This window comes from Typopeltis vanoorti, chromosome 18, assembly GCF_054136105.1.
Source record: "Typopeltis vanoorti isolate ZY-2024b chromosome 18, IOZ_Tvanoo_1.0, whole genome shotgun sequence".
Lineage (NCBI taxonomy): Eukaryota > Metazoa > Arthropoda > Arachnida > Uropygi > Thelyphonidae > Typopeltis > Typopeltis vanoorti.
In genome coordinates, this window is record NC_143566.1 from 14,775,347 (window position 1) to 14,798,146 (window position 22,800).

The 22,800-nt window shown below is 36.0% G+C and overlaps 1 protein-coding gene across 2 annotated transcripts in view; it reads right to left on the reverse strand.

Annotated features, from left to right (window-relative positions):
- The window catches only part of LOC150096503 (nucleosome-remodeling factor subunit BPTF-like), a 425,630-nt gene that overhangs the window by 341,332 nt on the left and 61,498 nt on the right, over positions 1–22,800 (reverse strand). For both annotated transcript variants that reach the window (XM_090407800.1, XM_090407799.1), the window contains exon 4: positions 9,483–9,625. In XM_090407800.1, coding sequence (XP_090263926.1) covers positions 9,483–9,625 — 143 coding nt within the window. The remainder of the gene's footprint in view (positions 1–9,482; positions 9,626–22,800) is intronic.

Genomic DNA, 22,800 nt, shown 5'->3' on the forward strand with positions numbered 1-22,800 from the left:
ACAAGGCGTGAACAGATGGCATCTGTTCACACCTCTAATCTTTCTCAGGACTCTCATATCTGCGGTCTCTAGTCTTTGGTCAAGTGTTTTACTTCTGACCCAGCTCTCAGATCCATAAGTTAAAATTGGTTTAAACACTGTCTTGTATATTAGCTTTGCTCTTTTCTCCAAATTTTCCCAAAATATTTTTGTATGTCTGACAATCATTTCCTACTCTGCTATTTAGATCCCCAACAAGGACCAACTTTTCCTTTTTCACTGTGTCAGTTGCTTTTTCTAAAGCATCAAAAAATTCCTCCACTTCTATCTTAGTAGAACCTTCTGTGGGAACACAGGCACAAATAAGTCTCATTGTCCAGTTCCCCATTCTCATATCTGCCCACATCACTCTACTTGACACTACCTGCCATTCAAGAAAATTAGCCCCGTATTTAGTGTTGAATACTACTCCTTCTTTTCCTTGTTTGTCATTGCCTGAATATAACATTTTGTATATACTGCTCAGAAAGATCTCACTAGTTTTTGTCTTTTTTGTTTCAGTCACCCCTATTATGTCGATCCGGTACTCATCTAATTCCTCAGCTAGCTCCATTTCTTTGCCATTCAGGCTTCTTATGTTGATAGTACCGATCTTTAACTCTGGTGATATTGAGTTGGGATGTGCTTTCAGATTTCATGCTTATCATAATGTAATTGGTTTGTCAGTGCTTCCTGCCATGATGACTGCCACTGGACAATAATTAGCTTTGATCGTATAAACTGGCTGTAGTCTTTTTTACTACAGACAGTTTATTTACTGTCTCCATTTATTCTGAACAGATTGTACAGAACAGTAAATGGAGAACGTATGAGCTGATTTAGCAGCTGCAGTCTTATTTCCCTTAATTCCAATGTGGTTGGGAATCCAGCACAACCAAACATCAAAATTAAGGATCTTCATTTTGTACAACAGATGTAACACCTCACACAACAGTGGATGTTGATTATGCACAGGAAAATATATAGCATGTAAAGAATTCAATGAGTTTGTATAAATTCCCATTTTTGGTAGCAGTTTTCTTTTATATGCAAAAAATGCAAGCTGAATAGCATTCAACTCTGCACTATAATTACTGCAGTCAGGTGGGATCTAGATAGTAAGAATGGGCTGCTCTCTCTGTGTGTGTGTACATTAAATTGCAGGCAGACAGATAATGAAGTATGAGACTTCTGTAGTTGACATAGTGAGAGGTTGTAGGATGTAGTGCAAACCTGCCATGGAGGGAGGCTGTAATGTTTGGTGTAGGAATGTTGTCAACATTCATGACAAGAGCTTGCATAGCCTCTTTAACATGCAATATGGTAGTCTGATGTGTGTGTGGTATTGAGCTTTACAACACAGTCTCTGAAAAAGACTATTTTTAGAGCATAATTTACAGACAACTCTCTCCATCTAATAGAGCCAGTTCATTTGCTTCAACATAAAGGCTTTGAGTGGGTAATGTGCAAAAGACACCAGTAGCTATCCATAAACCCTGATGATAATGGGCTTCAACCATTGCAGGTTATTCTGCCTTCCAGAACCATAGACTTGAAACCCATAATCCAGCTTAGATTATGGTGCATGATAAAGACAAAGCAATGAAGATCAATCTGCATCCCCATTCAGTAGAGAATAGAGTGCGAAGGAGATTCAATGCTCTCTTGCACTTTTCTCTTAGCTGACGAATGTGTGCAAGGAATCGAAGTTTTCTGTCAAAGACGAGCCCCAAGAACTTGGCTTTGGATACTAATGGAATAACAGTTTGTCCCATTCTTAATTCGGGCTCTGGGTGAAAAGTGCATTTTCGAGGGAGGAAGCTGTTTAGTGATTGAGTTAACTTTGATAGCAAAAAGTACCACATTTAAGACAGCCTTGAGGAACACCCTGTTTTGATATTGGCGAGATAGCGTACTTCCCACTGTGACTTGGAAAATTCACCTGGACAACAAGTTTTTAATAAATACAGGAAGATGTCCTCTGAGACTAAGGTTATAGAGGTCTTTTAATATGCCATATCTCCAGGCTGTGTCATAAGCTTTTTCCATGTCAAAGAACATTGACACCAGATGTTCTTGCTTCAGGAATGCATCTCTTATACTGGTTTCTAAATGGACCAAATGATCTAAAGTTAAACAATGTCTACAAAAGTCACAATGCATATTGGAAAGAAGATCGTTCATTTCTAAATACCAGAGAAGTCTGGCATTAACAATTTTCTCAAAGACAAAGAGATGGTCAGAGCAATAGATCGATAATTATTTGCTGTGTTGGATCCTTTCCTAGTTTGGGATAGCAAACTATTCTGTTTTATAGTAAGAGAAGGAGATCCATAGAAGATGAAGGAAGATGTTTTATCATTTCATAATGGATGTCATTAGGCCTTAGTGCACTACGGTGAGACAACAAAGGGATTCTTTATAATCCCTTTTTTTTTTTTCATGTTTGGCCCACATACAAGAGGTTGGCTAGTCAACCTATGGTACATTAGTACTGTATATGGGTTGTGGGTTGGAAAAGGAGAAACTTGTTTACATTTGATTTAAAAGCCTGTATGTTGTATTCCTTGGGAAATACGAAGAAGAGTGTTCCACGGTACAGCAGTAGCAGGGATAAAGGATGAGGAAAAGAAACTTGTTATGTGTGGGTTTCAAGGTGTACCGTGAAAGGATGTTGGGCAGCAGCTGTATATGTTCCAATGAGCTTAGTACAGAGTGGGAGAATTATTGATGCTGTTTCAGATAAACATTTTCCCATGGAAATATTTATAGAATATACAAATTGCAGAGACCAAACGTCTATGTGAGAGTGAGGGGAGCGAGTTGGTATTGAGTCAAGTATTTTGAGAGAGCTTTTAAGAGCCCCCACTCCAATGCGAGAGCAGTATTCAATAGCTGGGTGGATTTGCGATGTGTATAAGGTTAACAGCTGTTTACAGGTGAAGTAACGTCTTGAGCGAAAGAGAAAACTAGTTTTTTTGGAAGCTGAGGATGCAATGATTGAGATGTGTTTATGCCAGTAGAGGCTTGATGTCAGGGTAATCCCGAGAAGAGAAATCGCATCTTGTCTGAGAATTTGAGTGTTATTAAAAATAATGCTGGGGGAAAATGGTTCTTTTTTGTGAGAAATAAGACATAACTGGGTTTTACTATTGTTGAAGTTGGCAAGGTTATCTGAGCCCCATTGGAGGATGGCTTGGAGGTCAGAATTAAGGACAATAAGTATATAAAGATTTTGATATAAAGTTCTTAACAAATGGCCGACTGTACAGCTCAAGCTCATTGGCAGAAGACTTCAGCCACTGTTTTCTTTTGTTGCTCTTCCAGTATTAAAAATTCAGAGGGATATGAAACTGTTGTTTCGAGATTCTGGGAAAATTTTCTCCCATGTGTCTGCAATAGCTTTAGGATCAGCAACAATACATCCATTATAGTTTATGGTTGATAAACGATGCATTATGTATCTACCTTTCATTTTTCAGATTTTATCCCATATAAATTTTGCACTGGATGTTTGATTAATTAATGAAGTAAATTGGATCCAAGATTGTTTTAGACTCTGACGTCTCACATAATGTGCTCTGGTCTGAGCACATTTAAAAGCTATTAAGTTTGATATGGTGGGGTATCTACAAACTATATCTCATGCTCTGTGTAATTTTTTCTGACTGCTTGGCATTGTGTTCTAGCAAGGCTTTGGATATAGTGGAATCAAGATGATGTTTTTGGAATTGAGACTGTTGCTACCTGAACAATGCAGTCTGTCACATACTTAACTGCTTCATTTATAGGTGTTGGGACTGACTATATCAGCATTAGATTATGTAAGATGGGAAAAAGCATTCCAGTCAGCCTCATTCATTTTCCATATGGACATCCACGTAGGAGAATATGGTTCTTGAGAAGATGTGCAAACACAAGGAAAATAATCATTTCCATAAATGTTTTTGACATAACATGTGAGCAGTGGAAAAACTGCAATAGAGCAGATTATAAGATTGATTGCAGAGTACGAGTGGGTAGGAATATAGAAGAAAGTATTGAGTCTATTATTCAAAAGAGAGAGGTCATTATTGTCAAGGCTTTGTTCAATGATATGACCTGTTCCACTTGTATTGGCACTATCCTACAGAGTGTTGTGCCCATTAAGGTCACCCATAAGAAATATGGGTTCAGGCAGTTACAAGATAAGGTTATCAAGATTGATTTCAAACTCAGCAACCAGTGGTAAATAAATTGAACATACTGTAATAAGAAATCTCAAGGGTATGTGAACTGCTTCCAGATCAGTATTAAGTTGGATACGATGGAAAGGAGTATGACTGCCCACTAGGATAGCTACTCCTCTATGTACAGTACCTTCTTCAGTTCTATCCTTGCATATGACAGTGAAATTCTTTAAGGTAGGAATTTCACTAAAGAGAGAAACAGAAAGGTTTGTGTTTCTGCAACAAAATCTTGATTTCATCGATATTCTAGTGAAACCACAACAGTTCCATTGTAAAAATTTCTCTATTGTTTAAGCTTCGTAGACATCTCTGATTTCCAAGAGTTTGAAAATATCCAGTAAATCACTGGATACATCAGGATTACTGGGTAAGTTCAAGTTACTTTCAGCAGATAAGTACCCATTTTTTTTTTTTTGTGTGTGTGTGTGTGTGTGTGGGGTTGCTGGTTTATCTTTAAGTAATATCTTTGCCATAATTTTTTTGACAAGTGGGTTCTCATCAAACAAAATCATTTTTGAAGTTGTTTCTGGAGTGAGACCATAGGTGATGCAATTGATGCCCTTAACAGAGAACCACTTGCAATCATAAAGTTCAAGTATGGTGAAATTATCAGGTGAAAAAGACATATGAGTTTGAGATACTCTTGATATTTTCTTTACTGTCATCTTCTCAGAATAAGAGGATCTCAGAACAGGTGTAGTGATGGCTAACTTCCTTTATGCATCCTGATATGTTTTGTTCTGTTTTAATTTTTTTGTATATTTTTTACATCTTTTCACTTCTGACATGCACAGGAGTGACTCCTGTGATCTCACTGACAGCTGACACATTTATCTTTCTTTGCAGAGCAAGATTTGTTATCATGTGCTTTACTAACACCTGATGAGTTAGTAAAGAGCCACAGCAGGCAGTATGGATATAAGGGTCAAAGCTATATAACTGAGAGGAGACCTCCACATAGCCTTTAAAGGAATGCAGAGAACCGACCAGGGCTTCTGACCTAATGTCCAATCCTCACCTTCTCGTGGTGCACCCTGTTGGGTATCTACCTGGATACTGAATGAACTAGGATGAGCTGGCAATTTGGGATTTAGCTGACCAAATTGTATTCTTATTGGCTTAAACCAAAATTCAAAATAATGGTACAACATGACAAAATTTCATGCCGGCTGGGGAGTCGCCTGGTTAAACAAGGCTCCCCGTTATTTTTGCCAGGGATCCAGGGCGAACAGCGAAAAGTCAGCTACTGGAACAAATCTGAAAACACACCCCAACTCAACAACATTGGAAGTTTTTTCACTTGGTTATACTATAATTAAAGATACCAAGAAATTATATACGAGTTGCCCTAGTCCTGAAAATATGTCAGGCACAAACTTTGTTTGCTTACACTTGGATAAAGGACTAAACCAAGTATATAATGGCCCGGTATCTTTAATTTATAAATTAAAAAGGGCTGTGATAGCAAATCATTCAATGCATAAGCTGTGTAGAAGGAATAGATATGTTTTTGGATGTGGAGTGAGTTTGAAGGAAGAATGGATCTGTTTAAGAGGGATGGCCCCTAGGCTTGAATACATTTAGTAACAGGAGTCTTGAGAAATTATTAAATGGTATGAGACCTAACACAGAGAGCCAAAAAAATTTTGATTTTGATGGGAGAAATGGTGAGAATCTGTGTATAAGAATGATAATACTATGTAACTGTGTTAGTGATGGGAATGTGCATTATCATGAAAATGATTATGAGAAGAGAATAATTTTGTGTTCATCCATTTCGAACTTAACAAGTATGTGCAAGGATGTCTGCATAAGTAAAGGCACTAGATAAGAAGAGAGATCAGCAAGTTGTCCAACTGTATCACACAGACTAAAGAGAATGCTAGGAGTATAAGAAACAAAGGGGTAGTTTGTTGCCTTGGTGAGAACTGGCTATCAGAGGCAGACATACCAACTGCTATCAGGTGTAAAGGATACAGTATTTTTAGGAAGAATAGGAGAGGAGAGGGGTTGGTGCTGCTAATAATACTGGACAACCAATTAAAGTTGCGACATGTGACTGCAATAAATTTTTTTTTATATGGCAGTGAGTTTGAAGCCATATGGTGTGAGGTGGAGTCTGACAATATCAAATACATAGTGAGGTGTTGTTACAGACCTAGTGGATCAGTTGCTGACAGAAAAACACATAACCAAATAAAAATGATAGGTGTGAAATGAAACTGAATTTACTGAGCTGTTGTGAGATAATTTTCTCAAGCAGCATGTGACAGAAGAAACTTGAGATCAAAGTGTTAGATCTGATTATATATGTAATGGTGGAGGGGGGGGGGGGGGTTAAGTTAACGTAATTATCCTGCTTCCATTTGGCGACAGTAATAATACAATACTCATTCGAAAAGCAGCTATGATTAAAAAGGCCGAACTACAAATCAGGAAATTATGACCAACTGAGGAGCATGCTGGGGAAAAAGGTGAGGAAGAAGGAGTATCAGGTACATAACGATGATGTCAGCTATAAAAATTATAAGAAGCAGGCCAGAAGAATTACAACTGTTGTATGGAAAGCTAAGTTCTGAGTATAAAAAGAAACTGGCTCTGCAAAATAAAGACAACCCAAAAGAATTTTATGTTTATGCTCCTTGTAAAAGAAAAAATGAATATCAGAGAATAACTCTACTAAATGCAGATGGCATGCAAGAGACAGATGCTATCACCCTGGCGTGTGTGTGTGCAATGCTGAGCTCACAGCTACCTCTTCACTGGATGAAGAAAGTCAGGTGTATGAGAAGGTACTTAAGCTGCTGCACAAACTGAATAGGAATTTGGCAACAGGATAGACTGATGTGATATCAGCACAGGTACTAAAAGAGTGTTCATTTGAACTGCCTATTCCTTTGATCTGGCTATATAATTTAAGTCTCAGAACAGAGAAGATTCCATATGAGTGGAAAGAATGCATGGTAATCCCATTGCACATGGGTGGTGCAAAGAGTGGTGTATTGAATTATCACTATTTCTGGAGTGGTGGTGGTGAAGATTTTGAAAAAGAGCAAGAGCTCATATGCAGAAATGGATTGAAAGAGAATCTATACTTTGCAATGAACAGCATGGATTTATTAATCAGAAGTGACAGCAACTTGCTCACATTCTATAATAATGTTACCATAGTTACAGGTAATGGATACACCATGATACTTTTGAATTTTGCTGCAGCTTTTAATAGATTACAACATGAAAAACCAATGCATAAATTGGAGAATAACTGGATTATAAAATATTAACATTGATATGAGGATGGCTGACTGACAGATATCAAAAATGGCATATGAGAGATGCGAGTCCAGAAGATTTAAGGTGACCACTGGGTGTGCAGAAGGATCAGTCCTTGGTCCATTGTTATTCAATCTAAACATTAATGAAAATGTGAAGGACTTGACAAGTGACATACAGCTATTTGCTGATGATGCAAAGATAGACAGGGTAATCAGGAATGTGGCTGATATGTAGTACTTGCAGAATGTTAGTATATGTTAAGTCATGCACTTTGGTGTGATGAGATATCCAATGTCATATTATATTGATGAGATTATTAAAGAAGAAACTGATCAGGCTAGAGATCTTGGAGTTTTAGCAAGATAGAGAGGAAGATTCAAGGACTATATAGCAAAGATTACAAATACTACTCAGAGAATAATTGCAATGTTGAAACAAACCTTGACATGCAAAGATAAAATAGTCATTCTGCCTCTTTACAAGACTTGATAAGACCTCACCTGTGTGCAGGTCTGGTCTCCTGGATAGCATGCAAGGGAGAGTCTTAAAATTATATTAGAATTGTGGAATATTGATTATGAAGACAGACTGAGAATTTGTACACTGTAAACACTAGCAAACAGGAGAAAGAGGAGTGATATGATTGAGACTTACAAACTTCTGAAAAGGTCATGCAGGATATCAATGGATGGAATTTTTCATTTCATGGAAGGTAGGGAAAGGACATTCTTGGAAGTTGAGAATGAATGCTGTCAAGATGGGGAAAAAGCTAGATTTTTCCCTGAATAAATTCAAGAACATGTATAACAGATAGTGGTAGTATGTGGCCACCCTTGTTGAGCCTCTGACTCCCTGGAGGTTTCTTAATAATAATGACAATAATTCCAGCACTTATTTCGTTTACTGTTTTGTTGTTCTAATTTTATATGTGAGTACTCTCAAGCCTAACTTTTGTTAATTTATCTATTATTAATTTCTAACCAAAAGATAATATGATTCTAGCTTTCATGTAGTAGGCTTTTTTTTTTTTTTTTTTTTTTAACTGTGACTCTAACTTAACAGACTATGTATATTGTAACATTGCTTGTCTCTGTGTGTGTGTGATCCAGATGATGACTTGGATATGATGGCAAAACATTAGACGATTATTTTCATTTATATTACTCTAACACACTATTTGTCTCCATAATTTATTAGAACTGATCATTAAATAATTATTTATTTGGTAGAATTCCAGTAAAAAAAATGCATTATTGATTTATACACAAAGTGAAAAACTAAAAATAAATTGAAGAACATAACACATTTAATTCAAAAATAATTGATGAATTTCCTTTTAAGCTAATGCTTTTTAAGTGTCTGTTTTTAAAAAGGATGTCACTAATGAGCCAAGATACTAAGGTATAAATATTATAATGAATGAATTTTGATAATTGTCATGGATAATGGAAAGTGAGCTTATCTCATAGAGAATTTAACTATAAAAGGAAATTTTTTAATTTTATTTTATTATTATTAGACTTTATTATTCACATACAGAATGTGATTTAACAGTGCATATTTTAATTATTTTCTTGTTTCTTTTGCTTTGTCATGATATCTATATTTAAAGACATCTGATTTTAGCATTGTCTTATGTTTATGCTAGGTTAATGTACACAGTAACATACAAATTATTTTTAAATGATTTAAAACGAACAAGCAAACCAGCACTATGAACACACTTCTGGAATAAGGATTAACCAACCTATTCCATAGGATTTCAGTTTCGAACACATACACAAAGTGTGGAAAAAACCTAGATGACTTAACATTACGCTCACAGTATGTCTACATGTGAGCATAAATCAGAAATTATTCAGAAGTTGTCTGTATTTCTGTAATGATATAGCTATACAAAATTTGATACAGATGTGACTTCAAAAACCATTTTACTAACAAAATATTATTAAAACATACCATAGTTTCTTGCATATTCTCTTCTTTAATTACTGGTTTTTCCTGTGCCCCTTCATTTTGCTGCTGCTGCTGCTGCTGTAACTGCTCATTTTGTTCTCTGGCTTTCTGAAGGGAACGTTCTGCTTGTATTTTTACCAAAGAGGCTGAAAGTACATTACAAGATTATACAACATACAAAACTATATTCAAACACTTTTTTTTATATTTAATCTCCAAAATATTATCAAACTAAAATGTTTCTATTTTCTATTTATATGCACTTTATATGCAGAGTAATAAGAGTAAAAAAAAAAAAAAAAAAAAAAGGAACTTACCATTTGCTGTCTTGCAGAAAAACTGATAAAAGTTCAGTGAAACATCGAGCTCAAAATTTATGGATGCCAACTTTTCTACTACGTTCAGTTTTTTTACTTTAAATTTTGAACTGGGTAATTTAAACCAGATGCACAAAACATACTTTATGATTCTCCTAGACCATCCATAATCAATCTAGTTGATAACCACACAAAAAGCCAGCATGAAATATTATAATGTGAACCGATGAACTCCTTGAACTAGGAATAGTAGGTCAGGAAGTTAGAATAACTGAATGCTAGGAAGAAGGCAGATAATGACAACTAAAGTACAAATATAAGGTAATAAAATATTTCATGGCACAATTAATTTAATACGGTTGTTCATTATCCTATTAACCCTGCTGTTAATAAATACTAATCAATGAGAATTTCTGTTCTGTTTTTTTTTTGGGGGGGGGGGAAGAAATTGTTTATCTCAAGTATAACATTCATGTGAATGATGTTATGAGCAAGAGTTCAAATATGAAATATATACCAACCTAATTTAACACACATGCACCAGACTGTCTCAGTATATTACAATATATTACACCCTTCCTACAACTGGATAGGTACAATTTTTCAGTTTATGTATAATATATACACAGAAAAATCTTTATTTACTTTTGAAAATTTGCCTTCTGCAAATCCATTAGTTTCTCCCCAATGACTGCATCTCACATTAAGGTTCTATAACATCCTAAGCATCTTCAGTTCATCTACTCTATTTCCAAGGTTATTCATCTGCCTTTGAATCTCTTATTACTGCAATATCTCCATCTTGATGATATATCCCTGCAAAATGATTACTTAGTAATTCAATTCATCTGTTCAGCTACCTCCTACCATTGGCATTTGTCAATTTCTTCCATAATCATTCTTCCTTTTATAAACTTGCCACCTACCACAAGAGCTCACTGGCATTACCTTTGGCCCACAGCTAATTTCCTCTTGTACTCTGATTCTGCCTTCCTTACCATACTGGTCACCCTTCTGGTCTGTGCTTTATACTGTTCCTTTGCCTGCTGATTATCTTTCTCTTCAAATTCCCTTCACATATTTTTTTCTTTTTGTAGCTCCTGCTTAATGATGTTATTCATTCATTTAACTCTTATCCTCCAGACTTTTGGTATGCTTCAAAAACAATCCTTTACTACCTTCAATGCACTATCAGCATCCCCATGAAATATATACCCACCCTTGCTTCCTCATGCCATGGCAATGTTTCAAGCAGTCTCCTGAGTTTGTCATACTCAGTAATTACACATATACTCCCTCTTAAGTGAAAATTCCATTTACCATCACCTCTGGGTCATAATCACTTGTTGATCATGCTCAACAATTTGCAGCAATGTGGTCATGTTGGTTACAGACAAATCCTTTGATGCAATTACTACATCTAGCTTTGTAGCAATTATTTCAACTCCTGGTACATTCCATCATATGCTGTCTCAGGTAATGATGATTCTCAGGTAATAAAATTTGGCATAATAATTACTTGTCCTCCACTCACTGAGCTTATTTGTTGATGAATACCATCCACATTATCTTTAATCCCGTGGTCTACAGCAGCTCAACTGTATATTTTATCATGTTGGCTTCTATTTCACACCAGATAGCCTAGAATATCTATACTGACCAACTGCTTATTATAAACTTGTAAATAATATGGTGTGATTAAGCATGGGAATGGGGTGGGTTAAATGTGACTTACATAAACTTTGTTATGTAAAGGTTTGAAGAATGTAACTCTTACATCGCCATACTGCAATTACTGTACTTGGAATAAATACGTACTTCTCATTTTTAATATAACCAGAACAGATATTCTCCTTAAAGTTTATTATATTATAAATTATTAGTTAAATTAATGGTGTCATAAAATATTTTAACTATACTATATTTGGTACTTCTGATAAATGGCATGTAAATAAACACTTAATTCTGCTTTTGGGTTGATATTTTGGTTATCTTAATCTGCCTTTATCCTGCCATCCAGTAATTCTAACCTCCTGGACTACTTCTAATTAAGGAGTTCATGTATATACTGGAAATATTAAATTTTTCTTTAATTCATCCCTTTGTGCTGTTTTCAATCCATTAAAACATCCAAACAACATAGCATCCATTTGGATGTCATGTTGTATGTTTAATGGAGTGAATCTTATCCAGATATTTACCAATATTTACAAGTGCTTATGTAATGCTTATAATGTACAGACTTGACAGACTGGCTGAAGTTCAGATTGAACTTCAGCCAGCCTGAGGATATACACCCAATTCTCCATTTACATGGTAGATTGGTTCCAGAAACAACCATGTAAATGAAAACTGTGTAAAAAAGAATAGAGTGCATATGAAAAAATAGAAGAATTGTTCCAGAAGTGAAAGCCTGATATGAACAATAAGTTCTTATAGATAAACTTAAACGTTGGTGATACATAACTGTCAATTTTTAGGGAAACACAATGTATACTGTTATATTAATTTAAAAACTTTAATTAATACTTCCTATATTTCGGTAATGTTACATTACCATCTTCAGGGAACATAAAATTAATGTTATGTGCATGAAGGCACTAACACTGAACAAATATGGCTGAAGACAACAACTGAAGTTGGTCTTAGAGTTCTAAAAGGTTCCACCTAGTGGGCTAAATTGGATAGTAGTCTTGGCTATTGGGCTGATGTTCTAAGAATGCAAGCTTCCCATATTTGGGGCAGTCTCATGCATCCAAATTTGTTGAGGTTTGAGGAATTTTTTTAGAGCTAAGGCTGATTCCAGGAATAATCTCTCATATTTATACTTGCTGAAATGTAGTAAGGTAGCTTTCTTCCAGCATATTTTGTGGTGGGTGTCCAAAGCATGGTCAGCAAGTCCTGAGTGGCTGTATTGGTGGAAACAGATATAATCCTTATGTTCAGATATCCTGATATTAGCTGTCCTGCCTGTTTGGCCACAGTAAGACAGTTTGCAACAACTACAAGGGACCCGGTATACTCCTGATAGGTCTAGGGCAGTGATGATGAACCTATGACACGCATGTCAGCACTGATACACTTGAGGGTTTCAGGTGACACACTTTGGATGTTGAAAGATATTGGTATTCTGATGAAAAAACTGCAATAAATCGTGTAAGATCGCTCTCAGTTAAGTTAAGGCGAAGGTGGGTTTCGGTTCATTGAAAGAATTATATTTTGTAGTTAGCCTATTTCTATTTTATTTTGTAGTTAGCCTATTTCCATTTTATTTTGTAACTAGCCTATAAACAACAAGCGTTTCAAGTTTACGTTTTCTTTCTTAATCATTATAATTTCTGCATAGTCATATGATATTATTATAAAAACTTATAAAAATTAATTATCAATACAATATGATACAAACTTATAAATACATGCTTTATATATTATAAACTTAAAGTTTTCATTTAATTCTGTGTGAAATTCGTTCATGCATGCATTCCAAGTCTCTCGACTGAGTAATACAAGTTCTAAACATATTTAAAACCACTTTAACAGAAAATATAATTCGCAACATTAAATATTGAATTTATCTGAGTAAATAATGAAAACATTTTTATAGTTGCAATAAATTCAGTAAATTTTGTTAAATAATGCAAGTAACAACTTAAGATGACGTAGCAACAAAACCTACTAAATAGCTGCTATTTAGTAGCATGATAGAGAGTAAAATGTAACAAGGTTGCTACGAATGTACCGGTAATAAATCAAGCAACCCTGCTGAAAGAAGTAGTGGTAGTCTTGCATGGTTTTCCACTTAAGTAATTTGAGTTGCTGGTGTATAATTCATTTCCAGTAATTGTTAGTTTTCTTATTAATTATTACTGCTTAATTATCGCTGTATATAATTGTGCTCTTTTTTAATTTGTGAACCATTTTACAATGGCAGCTAGCACTAATAAAATACTAAAATTATCACAGAAAGGAAGTGGAAGAAATTTCCAAGATGCCTGGACTGAACAATATGGTATTATTGATAGAGGCTATAAAGTTCTCTGTAAATTGTGTAGTGAGCTATCTGTGAGTAAAACTTGGAATGTAAGAAGACATTTTGAAACTAAGCACAAATGGCTCCCATAAAAAACTTTTGAAGAACGCAAAGAATACATATCGCAACATATAAAACTGGCAGAATCACAATCAGGGACTTTAATTAAATTTGTTTCAGGACCTTCAAATTTAGTAGCCACAAGTTATAGTATTTCACATACTATTGTTGAAGATTCTAGTAGCAAGGCTTATACGTTGGTTAGACATAATTGGTAATTAGTTTACAGAATTAACGCAAATGAAGTACATTAATTAAAGGTAACTTCAATGAATCACTTCTATATTTCGACCACGTCACATTGCCATCTTCAGGAACATAAAGATATGGTATGTGCATGCAGGCACTAACACAAAGCAAATGAGGAAGAAAGCAAGAAACTAATATTGTTCCTAAAGTCCTAATGGTGCCCTCTTGCAGGCTAATTTGGTAGTCTTGGCTGTTGGGCTGAAGTTCTCATAATGTAAGTCTCCCAAATTTGGGGTAGTTTCATGCACCCAAATTTGTTGAGGTTAGGAACGTTTTTTAGAGCTACGAAAGATTATTCTTTGAATAATCTTTCGTATTTAAACTTGCTGCGATGAATTATTTTTGTTTTCTTCCAACGAATTTTATGGTGGGTATCTAAGGCATGGTCTGCCAGCCCAGAGCGGCTGTACTGGTGAAACCAGATGTAGTCTTTGTGTTCTGAAATCCTGATATTAGTTGTTCTGCCTGTTTGGCCAAAGTAGGACAATTTGCAGCTGCAAGGGACCTGGTATACACCAGGTAGGTCTAGGGGAAGTGGTTGGTCTTTGGTAGAGCAGATAAGGGATGCCAACTTTTTATATGGTCTGTAACAGGAAGTAAGGTCATATTTTTTGAGAATATTGGTTATTTTCTCAGAGGTGCCCTGGATGTAGGGGATGGTGATAGACTTGGTGTAATCTTTATTGTGGAGGGGGGTTGTAGTTTACTGGTTTTAGTATTTTTTGGATTTTTTGGGGGTTATAGCCATTGGCTAAGAAAGTGTTGAGGATGTGGATTAGTTCAGTAGTCATGGCCTTGTCATCTGAGCAGATTAATTTTGCCCTGTTATATAGTGTTTTTATAACCCCATATTGTTGTGAGGGGGGGGGATTGCTGGTGAATGTATCGGCCAGTATGGGAGGGGTTTTCTGTAAACAGAGAAAACCAAAGATCCATTAAGCTGGCAGGTGATTAAAGTGTCTAGGAAGGGGAGGGTGTTGTTTTCCTCTTTTTCTAAGGTGAACTGGACTCTGGGGTGTTGGTTGTTTAAGTGTGTTAGGAAGGAGTGGAGTGTGTCTGAGCCATGTGGCCAAATAGCAAACACATCATCCACATAACGAAGCCAAATAGTGGGTTTTTGTGGGGCGGAGTTTAAGGCTTTCACTTCAAATGTCTCCATAAAGAAATTGGCCAAGGGTGGGGAAAGTGGTGAACCCATGGCTGTCCCCTCTATCTGTTTGTAGAACTTTCCTTGCCAAACGAAATACCCTGAGTTCATTGTGAACTGAAATAGGGCTGAGATATCGGGAGGAAACTTGGCTTGGATGAGCTCAAGGGTTTCTTTGAGTGGGACATTAGTGAATAGGGAGGAGACGTCAAAACTGACCATTATGTCAGTGTGCTGGAGTGTGAGGTTTTCTATACTGGCTTTAAAGTGGGCTGAGTTTTTTTATGTGTGATGGTGTGTTGCCAGTGTAGTGTGTGAGCGTTTTGGCTAAATGTTTGGCTAATTTATATGTGGGGGAATCAATGCCGTCCACTATGGGACGCAATGGCACATTTTGTTTATGTATTTTTGGGAGTCCATATAATCGGGGGGGTCTAGAGTTATAAGGTTTAAGTTTGTTGGTGACTTCCACAGGCCAAGAAGTGACTTTCTTAAGGAGTCTGTGGAGAGTTCTAATCTGAGAGCTGGTCGGATTGTATTCAATGGGGAGGTAAGTAGTACGGTCTAGTACTAAAGCATTTAGCTTACCTTTGTAGTCTTTTTGATTGAGCACCACAGTGGCGCTTCCCTTATCAGCTTTGGTGATTACAATTTTTTTGTTGTTTTTCAATTCTTGTAGGGCTGCATATTCGTTTTTGGATAAGTTGGTTTTTGGAGGTTTGGCTTTAGTCAGAACACCGACTACATCCAGTCTTACGTTGTTGGCGATATGGTTAGGCAGGTTGCGAATCCCACGCTCTATTTGGATCATGATTTCTTCAGCAGGTATCCTTTTAGGAGCTACGGCGAAATTCATGGGATTTGCAACCTGCCTAACTATATAAGAATTGAAAAACAACAAAAAAATTGTAATCACCAAAGCTGATAAGGGAAGCGCCACTGTGGTGCTCAATCAAAAAGACTACAAAGGTAAGCTAAATGCTTTAGTACTAGACCGTACTACTTACCTCCCCATTGAATACAATCCGACCAGCTCTCAGATTAGAACTCTCCACAGACTCCTTAAGAAAGTCACTTCTTGGCCTGTGGAAGTCACCAACAAACTTAAACCTTATAACTCTAGACCCCCCCGATTATATGGACTCCCAAAAATACATAAACAAAATGTGCCATTGCGTCCCATAATGGACGGCATTGATTCCCCCACATATAAATTAGCCAAACATTTAGCCAAAATGCTCACACACTACACTGGCAACACACCATCACACATAAAAAAACTCAGCCCACTTTAAAGCCAGTATAAAAAACCTCACACTCCAACGTCTCCTCCCTATTCACTAATGTCCCACTCAAAGAAACCCTTGAGCTCATCCAAGCCAAGTTTCCTCCCGATATCTCAGCCCTATTTCAGTTCACAATGAACTCAAGGTATTTCGTTTGGCAAGGAAAGTTCTACAAACAGATAGAGGGGACAGCCATGGGTTCACCACTTTCCCCACCCTTGGCCAATTTCTTTATGGAGACATTTGAAGTGAAAGCCTTAAACTCCGCCCCACAAAAACCCACTATTTGGCTTCGTTATGTGGATGATGTGTTTGCTATTTGGCCACATGGCTCAGACACACTCCACTCCTTCCTAACACACTTAAACAACCAACACCCCAGAGTCCAGTTCACCTTAGAAAAAGAGGAAAACAACACCCTCCCCTTCCTAGACACTTTAATCACCTGCCAGCTTAATGGATCTTTGGTTTTCTCTGTTTACAGAAAACCCACCCATACTGGCCGATACATTCACCAGCAATCCCCCCCCCTCACAACAATATGGGGTTATAAAAACACTATATAACAGGGCAAAATTAATCTGCTCAGATGACAAGGCCATGACTACTGAACTAATCCACATCCTCAACACTTTCTTAGCCAATAGCTATAACCCCAAAAAAATCCAAAAAATACTAAAACCAGTAAACCACAACCCCCTCCCCTCCTTCACAATAAAGATTACACCAAGTCTATCACCATCCCCTACATCCAGGGCACCTCTGAGAAAATAACCAATATCCTCAAAAAATATGACCTTACTTCCTGTTACAGACCATATAAAAAGTTGGCATCCCTTATCTGCTCTACCAAAGACCAACCACTTCCCCTAGACCTACCTGGTGTATACCAGGTCCCTTGCAGCTGCAAATTGTCCTACTTTGGCCAAACAGGCAGAACAACTAATATCAGGATTTCAGAACACAAAGACTACATCCGGTTTCACCAGTACAGCCGCTCTGGGCTGGCAGACCATGCCTTAGATACCCACCACAAAATTCGTTGGAAGAAAACAAAAATAATTCATCGCAGCAAGTTTAAATACGAAAGATTATTCAAAGAATAATCTTTCGTAGCTCTAAAAAACGTTCCTAACCTCAACAAATTTGGGTGCATGAAACTACCCCAAATTTGGGAGACTTACATTATGAGAACTTCAGCCCAACAGCCAAGACTACCAAATTAGCCTGCAAGAGGGCACCATTAGGACTTTAGGAACAATATTAGTTTCTTGCTTTCTTCCTCATTTGCTTTGTGTTAGTGCCTGCGTGCACGTACCATATCTTTATGTTCCTGATGATGGCAATGTGACGTTGTCGAAATATAGAAGTGATTCATTAAAGTTACCTTTAATTAATATACTTCATTTGCGTTGTTAATTCCGTAAACTAATTACCAGTTATTGTTGAAGATGGGAAACCACTTTGTGATGTTGATTATATTAAAGAATTTAATATAATTATGATTATGAAGTTAAATTTATAATGCATGTATGCAAGTGGCACATTAACAACATCAATATTTAAAAAAAAAAAGATGTTTGACACACCTGGGTAAAAATGTTTGCCATCACTGGTCTAGGATAAATGGCTGGTCTTTGGGGGAGTGGATAAGAGATGCCAATTTTTTTATATGGTTTATAACAAGTTGTCAAGTTATATTTTTTAGGAATTTTGTTAGCTTTTCAAAAGTATCCCGAATATAAGGAATGGTGATAGATTTCGAGCAGTCCCTGTTATGGGGGGGAGGTTAATTGGTTTTAATATTTTTTGGATTTTATGGTGGTTGTAGCCATTTCAGCATTCCTTATATTTGGGGCACTTCTGAAAATTTAACAAAAATCCTAAAATAATATGACTTGACAACTTCTTATAAACCATATAAAAAAATTGGCATCTCTTATCTGCTACCCCAAAGACAAGCCCTTCCCCTAGACCTATCTGGAGTATACCAGTTCCCTTGTAGTTGCAAACTGTCTTACTACAGCCAAACAGCTAATATCAGGATATCTGAACATAAGGATTATATCCGTTTCTGCCAATACAGCCACTCAGAACTTGCTGAAACCCGCTACAAAATACGCTGGAAGAAAGCTACCTTACTACACAGCAGCAAGTATAAATATGAGAGAATATTCCTGGAATCAGCCTCAGCTCTAAAAAAAACCCCCAAATCTCAACAAAATTGGATGCATGTGACTGCCCCAAATATGGGAAGCTTGCATTCCTAGAACATCAGCCCAACAGCTAAGACTACTACCCAATTTAGTCCACTAGGTGGCACCTTTTATAACTCTAGGACCAACTTCAGTTGTTGTCTTCAGCCATATTTGTTCAGTGTTAGTGCCTGTGTACATATCATTAATTTTATGTTCCCTGAAGATGGTAATGTAGCATTACCGAAATATAGGAAGTATCAATGTTTTTTTAATTAATATAACAGTATATGTTGTCTTTCCCTAAGAATTTACAGTTATGAACAATAAGTTATTTTCAAACAAAACATATGAAAATCATTGAATAAAACTCTATTAAATTTCAATGGAATATTTTTTATTTTAAATACTTATTTAAAGTATATACATATGTATGTTTCTTAAAGAAAATAGTGTGTCACTAATGAAACATAAATTCGAAAAGGTCCAATATGCCCATGGTTATTAGTTAAATTTTATTTGCTGTCACTTTCTCACAGTAGCTGCATTCTTTTGTGAGAGACTGGAATTAAATCACTTCCATCACCTGAAACACTTCAGCCATCCTGTTCATACTGCAATGCCGAAATGTTTTCTTCAGTAAAAGGAACTAAATTAGCACTAATTTCCAATAATTCTGAAGGTTGATTTTTTTTATTATCATGAACTCTGTAATTAATTGTTGAGATCTTGTTTTGATTAGATCTTTGTATAATTCTTCATATCATACCATATATGACTTCAATATTTGGATCAGTGTAAGAAAATGACTTTGCAATTTACTAGCCATTTGAAGCCCTTCTTTAATTAATCCTGCAGTGAGCAGAATCTATTCATCATCATTTTTTTCTTTTTCATCGAGATTCTCAAGAACAGCTTCTATTATTTCGTCATCACTAACAACCTTGTCAACCATCAATTCTTCAATAGCTGCAGACGAAAAATTATCAAATTCTTCTCTGCCAACTGCATGTGCTAATCTGATGATATTGGGATATTCAGTTGTAAGCAAAGGTATAGGGTTTTTCTTTTTCACACATTCTGGTTAAGCAACTTTCCAGCATGCATTTAAAGTTGATGGTTCCAATTCTGATAACACCAACTTAGCAAGTTTGATGCAATCCAAAATAGAAAATTTCTTCCACAGATCAATAACTGTCAGTAAATTATCCTTATCTAGTTTATCCAAAATGTATCAGAATATTCTTCTTATGTAGAACAGTTTTGAAATTTTCTTTTCAGATGTTTTGAAGGTAGCGATCACACCCTGGTCTAGTGGTTGTATTAAGGATGTTGTATTAGGTGGCAGAAAACAAAATTCCACATTCGAGCGTTCTAAAATAGGAAGGCCAGGCACATTGTATATAATCAATAAATAAAGTTCAGATTTTTATCCATCAAATAGTGTTTAACTTTTGGAACAAAACATTAATGGAACCATTCGTTAAAAATTTCTTTTGTAACCCAACCTTTTTTGTTTGCCTTCCGGTGCAGTGGTAACGTGTTAACATCCACACCTTTCATTGTCCATGGTCTTATGGTTTGATTATAATGAGTAATGGTTTTAATATATGATCTCCTGAAGAATTGCTGCAAAATAATAAGAGTCACACGATCCTTTGCTGCTTTAAAGCCAACACTTTTTTTGTGATTTCGCTATATAAGTTCCACTTGGCATTATTTTCCAAAAAAGGCCTGTCTCGTCTGTGTTCCAAACTTGATCAGGAGTGTAGCCATCATTTTCAATAATTTTGGACAGTTTTGAAAGAAATTCCCTAGCTGCCAGCTCATCTGCAGATGCGGCTTCTTCTTTTATTTTTACATTATGAAGCGCACATCTTTTGAGAAATTTTGTAAGCCAACCTGTGCTTGCAGAAAAATCACAATTGTTGTTTGATGTTCTTGGCTCCTTTTCCCGAATCTGTTTGTATAACCATAATGCTTTCTGTTTGATGACATTTCCTTTTTTGTGAGCAATCTTCTATCCACATCACTAGGGCCTTTTCCATCTTCACTTTTATAATGTCTCTCGTATATGATTACGACTTGGCACCTGATTTGTTCCTTAAAGAACAAATTTTCTAATGGCTTCTTCATTTTTCTTAATCATTCTCACGGTAGCTTCGTACACTCTAAAATATTTCCCTAAGAATGTTGATCCTTCTCCAGCTGCTAAACGATCTAAAATTTGAATCTTAGTTTCTAAAGAAATAGCTTTCCTTTTCTTCTTCTGTCTAACTGAATTATCTGACATCGTGATTAATGGGGTAATGTTACGAAAATATCTGAAAATAATCAATAATTAATTTTACTAATTTGAAATTAAGTGTATAAAACTTCAAAATTTAATACATACCTGTATAATTCTATTGCACGAACAAAACATAAGACGTTTAACATTTCGAATTGTAAGCAAGAAATGACTGTTTAACAAACATGTGTAGAGGCTTAAGTGCTGTGAGGACATCATGTTGGAGGCGTAATGGATTTTTTACAACACTCAAAAAGAATTAAAATAGACTTTAATACTTCCTATATTTCGTCCTAGTCACTAGGACATCTACAGGCATTACAAAAACAATTAATGTAACATATACACAAATAACAAACAATACTAAGCCCAACCACGTGGGTGACACTAAATTTTTTTTTTTGGACAGACAGGCAGATCAGCATCCATCCGTCTAGAGGAACACAAGTCTTACATCTTCAAACACAACTATGGCCATTCAGGCTTGGCTGACCATGTTTTGGACACCACCCACAGGGTATCATGGAAGAAAACCACCATGCTCCACCACAGCAAATTCAAGAAAGAGAGACTTTTCTTAGAAGCAGCAGCAGCTCTCAAAAACCAACCAAATCTCAATAAATACGGTTGCATTAAGCTTCCGAAGATTAGGGAAACACTCATCACCAGAGTTCCCACCTTACATTCCAGGCCACCTACTACTGCCCTTAGAGGGCGCTCTACCTAGATAGGACTTTAGTGTCACCCACGTGGTTGGGCTTAGTATTGTTTGTTATTTGTGTATATGTTACATTAATTGTTTTTGTAATCCCTGTAGATGTCCTAGTGACTAGGATGAAATATAGGAAGTATTAAAGTCTATTTTAATTATTTTTGAGTGTTGTAAAAAATCCATTAAGCCTCCAACATAATGTTTAACAAACAGCTCAACTCCTTTAAAACAGAAATTTTAAAAATAAGTGCCATTTGAACCGTGTTAAATCAAAATATTCCATGTAAAAATAGAACTGCTTTTGTTTTCAAAACTGTGTAAAAAAAAAATTAAAGATACCAAGAAATTATATACTTGGTTTGATCCTTTATCCAAGTGTAAGCAAACAAAGCTTGCAACTGAAGTATTATCAGGACTGCGGTAACTCGTATATAGAGGCTGATGACTTCACATCATACCTGTAAGCACATTGTCACATCGTCTTGTTTTCTTTTTATTTTTGCTATTTTTTTATATCAATGCACTATATTTAATTTTATCCTTTCCTACTTCAACTTCTTCTATCAAATTCCTACCGCTTGCACCTTTTGTTATATAGGCTGCGCCATTGTTATGTGACCTTCTCTTTGTTTTAATTTTATCGTTATGTTTCCCTTTTATACTTTTCCTTACATAATTTTAACCTTCTAAGGGCCACCAGAAATTACCTGTTCTCTGAATATAATGAGGCTATCCTATTCACTCAGGCAAATTTATTAACTGCGCCAGCCTGGGCGTAAGGGTAGAGCTAAACGCAGCCTAAGAATAGTCATAGGATATCAGGTGCTACTAATAACACTGGCCAAGAAAAAAAATTTTTTTTTCTGCTGATTATGATCTGACTTATTTTTTACTAATTTGGGTGTGCTGATTTCAAATATCAAACCCATTTTTCTCTATCACGTCAGGTTTTTCCTCTATGGCATTTTCTTTTTGCTAATTTGTAAGTTTTTGATAGTTTTAAGGAGGCAGTACTATTTAGAGGATCAAAAAAAT